The sequence below is a fragment of the Xenopus laevis genome, chromosome 7L (genome assembly GCF_017654675.1).
Source record: "Xenopus laevis strain J_2021 chromosome 7L, Xenopus_laevis_v10.1, whole genome shotgun sequence".
In the NCBI taxonomy this organism is placed as follows: Eukaryota; Metazoa; Chordata; class Amphibia; order Anura; family Pipidae; genus Xenopus; species Xenopus laevis.
In genome coordinates, this window is record NC_054383.1 from 13,201,774 (window position 1) to 13,207,976 (window position 6,203).

The following is a 6,203-nucleotide window of genomic DNA, read 5'->3' on the forward strand; positions in this document are numbered from 1 at the left end:
GCATTATAAAAGTCAGATTATTTTGCTTTTATGTACGTATGTGTGCTTGTCTATGTGTGTGTGTATACAAGCCTTTAAATAAATATAGTACCATGAGCAAATGATATAATAAACACCTATATGGATTTATTTATGTGGGAACAACCACACTGCTGTGAGATGAACCTAAACAATTATAAACAGTCCTCCCAGTGTCCAAATAACCAGAAAAATTTCACGGTGGTTGGCGTAATTGAGTGCTCATTATGGAATAATTCATCTTTTGATTGGTGCCATAGGAGTAACATTTCTTCACTTATATATGCCATACAATAAATGTTTAAAATATCACTTTTGCCTGCTGTTGGTTGCTCTAGGATGGTGCCTCTGATTTTGGAACCCACTAAAAGTGGCTTCAAGTGTTCATAAGTGTCCTTTGGCTTGTTCCATGTATTTAAAATGACCCAAACTTGCAGCTATACTTGATGGATAGTTGTATCCATTATTTATCGGTCAGATTTAGGAAGACATCACTTCTAAAGAAGGTGCATTGGGCCAATAAAATGGTTTTGATAAGAAAACGTTGCCCTTCTCAAGGAACATTGAATAAAAGAAACTGTTACAGAAAAACAAACCAATGCCTAAAGCATTTCATATAATCCTGTAATTACTGTCTTTATACCTGACACCAATGAACTTTATTCTTGCACAATTGATGGCAAAGACACCCACGCACAAATGCCCATATCAATAGATTTTTAATTTTTACATTTTATTGACTGTGATTATATGTGTACCTGCAATCATGGCGTGTATAAATGACCTTTAGCACAATCCCACAACCTTATGGACAATTAAACGTGTTATTGTAGTTGGATGTTCCACTCCAAGATCTATTGTGTTGAGGAGCAATAAATAGTTGGGTGGAAAAGCACAAGAATTCACTGTTGTCTTCTGCTGCTGTGGAAAGAGACTGACCATGCTGTGCCGTGTTGCCTTCTTCTCTCTTCTGGTCCTGTCTTTGGTGCAGGAAGGTATGTCTGGATATTAATATAAACAAGCAAAGAATTCAGCTATATTTTGGAAGTATACAAGTTTGAAAAAGAATGTTTAGTTTAATGTAGAAAGATGTATTCTAATATTATATAAATTAGTCTTCATTTTTATTATTTAGTAAGCAGAGTGGGGTATTTGAACAGTATGACTACAGAATGCTCTTATGGAGTAGGGGCATCAAACTATATCAATCCATAGGTATGCACTGAAGATATAATGTTAACTTTAACATAGTAAAAGGTGCACTCAATCAGATATTTGTTTTTAAAGAGCTGACCGTTACATACCTGAAAATTGGTCACAATGAGTTATTAGACAAGTAGACAACATTTACCTTTTATTAAATTGACCCCAATATAGTTTTTAATTGTCAAGCTCAGAATGGTACTGCTCATCTAAGCGGTAAGGAGTAGGAGAAAAACTATAGTAAAGTATTGACCCAAATTTAGCAAGGCCTTAAATAGGTTCTTCACCTATAAATTCTCATCTTGCCTCATAGCAGGAGCGGCCCTGAATATTACTACAATTGAAATAGCCAACACTTCAATTTCATTAATGCCTTGCATGCTTCTTTACAGGTCTGCTGCATTCTGTAGACACTAAAACTAAGGCCAGACTTAAAGTTGACGTTTAGTATGTTATAGAATGGCTAAATTCTAGCAACCTTTCAATTGGCCTTCATTATTTTTTTTTTTATAGTTTTTCAATTATTTGCCTTCTTCTTCTGACTCTTTCGAGCTTTCAAATGGGGGGTCACTGACCCCATCTAAAAAAAAAAATGCTCTGTAAGGCTACACATGTAGTATTATTGATACTTTTTATTACTTCTCTATCTATTCAGGCCTCTCATATTAATATTCCAGTCTCTTATTCAAATCAATGCTTGGTTTCTAGGATCCTAGCAATTGGATTAATGAGATTACAAATAATAAAAAATGCAAACCTAATGCAAATTGTATCAGAATATCTCTACATCATTCTAACAGTTAACAACCCCTTTAATAAAGATCGAACTAAGGAATCCAGTAGGATTCCCACCAGTTCTTTCTATTTGACTAAACTATATGGCCAAAAGTTTTTTGGCTATACCATGCTGCTAAAAGAACCTTTACCCTCATCGTCCCTTTGGGAAGGTTTCCACAAGACGTTGAAACATTGTGGGTGGGATTTGCTTCCATTCAGCCACAAAAGCATTATTGAAATTGGACACTGAGGTTAGGGATCAGGCCTGGCTTACATTGACATTCCACCTCATACCTTTGGGGATCAGTTGGGTTAAGGTCAGGGCTTTGTGCAGGCCAGTCAATTTCTTTCACTTCCATCCCAGGAACCCCATTCTGCATAGACCTTGCTTTATGCTTAAAGTTATTATCCTGCTAAAACAGATAAGGGCCTTCCACAAATAAGAAAGAACAGAATTGCCAAAAATGCATTTGTATCATTAGAATTGATGGGTGCAGACAGCACTGCACAGTTTAAATGGCCAATTCCAATAACTACAAGAGTTGGCCACATACTGTACCATATACTTTATTTATAAAAAGATCTAAAATACTACTCTCTAGGCATGTTTTAGAGAGTAGTAACTGTTGTTGATAATACACAGTAAAAACCAACAAGGGTAGATAAATCCTGTTTTACAATCGTGTTTTTGAGTTACTCTACCTACTTGCAATATGTTACCTTTTATACCCCCACAGACAGCTGCTATTCGTGTAAGAGTAAAGGCAAACTATCTAAACTGCAAAGCAAAGTCCTGACTCTGTCCGATGCAGTGTCAGAAGAAGTCAGTAAGATGATTCATGATGACAAACACAAGAAGATTCATCAAACTGTAAAAGACAAGGTACAGGACAAGATTTGTACGACCAAACTTGACTCTGACACCGCTGCCGCCATCACAAAGAAGTTCGAGGGCTTCCAAACCAAACTGAAAAATGGCTCCATAAGCAAGGGAGACATAATCAGTTTCCTGGAGAATGATCCGCTCAAAAAAGTCGAGGAATGTTTTGCTAAACTATTCAACAAGAATAAGAAAGAATAACATCCAAGCAGAAGGTAAGAAGATTTCCCAGCAGTTATTCATGATCACATATGAAACATTGGATGCTACTTCTTGTTTACGACCTCACATCAGTGTGCTCCAATTCATTCCATGCAGTAGACATATTATTTGACATAGCACATATCTGAGGACAACATTATATTAAAATGATTTTATGGAGTTTATGGAACTCTTGAGCAGGGTATGGGCCATATGAAGACCTTAGAGCAGTCCGGCTCATGGGACTCTTTTGACAGCTCTGTCTTAAAATATTTTATGAGGCAATGTCCCCAAGCATATAACTTCTATGATGAATTTAGAAAGACTGGGGGGGGGGGTATTTATAAATACTGGGCAAATTTGCACCTGGGCAGTAACCCATGGACCCAAACAAATGATTGCTTTCAGTGTTCAACCTGCAGCTGGCTGAAAAAAGCTAATCACTGATTGGTTTATATGGGTTATTGTACGTAGAAAGATCACCAGCACACAGGGGTTTGGTTAGCAGGGCAAGCCCTTGCAATTTTAATAATGCCAGGGCTTGCCCTGCTAACCAAACTCCTGTGTGCCGGTGATCTTTCTACGTACCTTGGCTGGGAGGTTGCCGGTTTGTGAGGTGTGCGGTTTCTCCAATTTGGCTTATATGGGTTATTGGCCAGGTGCAAATTTGCCCAGTGTTTATAAATGAGCCCCAGTATATGGCAGGGCATAAAATGATGGTGGATAAATCTGTGTAGTTATATATATTTTAAGGGGTGGCTCACCTTTAAATGCACTTTTAGCATGTTATAAAATGGTCAATTCTAAGAAAATTAGCAATTGGTCTTCATTATATATATATTTTTTTTATAGTTTTTCTTTTATTTGCCTTCTTCTTCTGACTCTTTCCAGCTTTCATATGGGGGTCACTGACCCCATCTCAAAAACAAATGCTCTGTAAAGCTACAAATGTATTGTTATGGCTAATTTTTATTACTCCTCTTTCTATCCAGGCCTCTCCTATTCATATTACAGTATCTTGTTCAAATCAGTGCATGGTTGCTACGGTTATTTTGACCCTAGCAACCAAACTGCTGAAATGGCAAACTGGAGAGCTGCTGAATAAATGTTAAATAACTGAAATAATAAAAAAAATGAAAGAATAGTCTCAGAAATATAGCCACATACTAAACGTTAAATCAAAGATGAACAATCCCTTTAGCAGATAATGGGACAGATTCAATACAGAAAAAGGTTTACAACTCATACTTGACATTCAGTTTGAGATGCAATTCAATTATATAAGAATAACTAATCTCACTTTTTATCATGTGAGAATTGATCGAATTGAATCTCGTCCATGAGAACTTTTTCTCACTGAATTGAATCTGGCGCTATAAGTGTAATGATATTGTCTATTACTATTAGGAGGTTATTTACTAAAATCTGAATTTATTTCATAAGTTTTAATAAATAACCCCCTTAGTGTTAGAACTGCCCTAATACAGTAAATAGATACTTAAATGCCTTGATCTATGACTAGTAACTGGATTTCTCTTTTTTTTTCCTTTATAGGAAGTGATATCAAAAATACTTGGAGAAAATCTGCTGCATATCCTACAAATCACTCCCACGATGCCCTTACCTGCAAAGTCAATCAATCACAAATAGACCTTTGGAATCTCCTAGAATCGACTTTATTTCAATAAAAATTTGTTGCTATACACAGAGTTCTGTGCCATCAGTATACAGTGTATAACGTATCTGCCACAGGCCGTCTCTGTATATCACATTACATCTGGATATAATCGCAATCACTACAGTAGAAAATAAAAAAGATTAAAATGATGCATCACAACTGTGTGTACTATTATTTTTTCCAAACATCCTTATACTTGACTTATCTGCTTGTATTTTGAATCTTTTCCCAGTACATGTGTGACTTTCTGTTTTACCACTCAACAAAACCATGGTGGGGACAAGGGATAGATTCAAGGAATATAATTACTGCTAATTAGTGACTGTTATTTTCTCTCTTATCTCATCACCAACTTTAGACAATATAGGAGAGGTTTGACGAAATCTGTAAATTATCAGAAGTGATGTCAGGTTGCATGACCAGGATAGGGTCAGACTATGCCATGTGCCATGAGCCTTGAAGGTGGCACTGACTACAAATCTAAGCCCAACCAACACACATTCCTCCTGTCTAGAGTTTCCAATACCATAGGATATTGCATTATTAATACAATTTCTAATGTGAATGTCAAAGAAATTGTATACAGATATAACCCCCTTTTGGCCACCCCCTGTGCCAAAGTTTATACATCACATTTTTTTACCAATGCAGATCCTGAGTCCCCTTTGCTAAGTGAAAGGGTACTGGGAATTACCTCTCACGGCAGTGCCTCCACCTAATGGGATCCGGGAATACACCTGCGGGTGACCTCATTAGAAACATTCAATACACACAAATTGCTGTTGCTGGGCACAACTCACCCTGGGGATTCACTCAGATGGGTAGGCTCATTCAGAGCTGGTACAGCCATCCACAGCGATGAAATCCTTTCAGCCAAGCACATGCAGCTAGCTTTAAATCTTCAGGGTATTGTTCCCAACACTATCAACATTGTGAGAACGATAAACCCCCTTTATTCCTTACAGCACAGCTCCCAGCACTCTCACAAAGTCCTCCTCTGCTGAACTACAGCTCCCAGCACTCTTCATATTGTGAGCACACAAAAAGTCCACCCAAGCTCTAACCCTGCATGGTTGAGCTTCCCAGGCTCTGCAGTACTCTACCCAAGCCCGCAGGGCTATCAAACTCCTTTTAGCCCTTACATCTTGCAGCACTTCTTGTCACTCTGTCTCTGAGAAAGAAATCAACAATGGCTGTGTGAGCACATGGCTCTGCCTAAATCAAAACAGTGGCGCAGCAGAGAAACCTTCTGGCACCCTTCGGTATCTGCCACACATGCTGCACAGGGACAAGGGCTCCTGCCCCTCCCAACACTCTAGGAGACCCTGTAGCTGGGGAAGCAGGGGATTTCCACCATGTGGTTTTAGATCATAGAGGAATTAGCCCTAAGGGTCCCTACATATATATTTATTATTTGGTGAGGTCACTACTAGGATACCTCGGAAA

At 38.0% G+C, this 6,203-nt stretch overlaps 1 protein-coding gene across 1 annotated transcript; it reads left to right on the forward strand.

The window, feature by feature from the left end:
* The first annotated feature begins 560 nt into the window (after positions 1-560).
* LOC121395717 lies at positions 561-4,916 on the forward strand. Its single transcript, XM_041569995.1, has 3 exons — positions 561-1,013; positions 2,736-3,093; positions 4,634-4,916. The coding sequence occupies exons 1-2, from the start codon at positions 959-961 to the stop codon at positions 3,077-3,079; spliced, it is 399 nt and encodes a 132-aa protein (XP_041425929.1). The 5' UTR covers positions 561-958; the 3' UTR covers positions 3,080-3,093; positions 4,634-4,916.
* Positions 4,917-6,203: the final 1,287 nt, after the last annotated feature.

Bases quoted from the DNA above. Each gene is read 5' to 3' on its own strand.
- LOC121395717 (XM_041569995.1), top strand. From the start codon at position 959: ATGCTGTGCCGTGTTGCCTTCTTCTCTCTTCTGGTCCTGTCTTTGGTG. The intron at 1,014-2,735 runs GTATGTCTGGAT...ATACCCCCACAG, and splicing joins CCTGTCTTTGGTGCAGGAAG to ACAGCTGCTATTCGTGTAAG.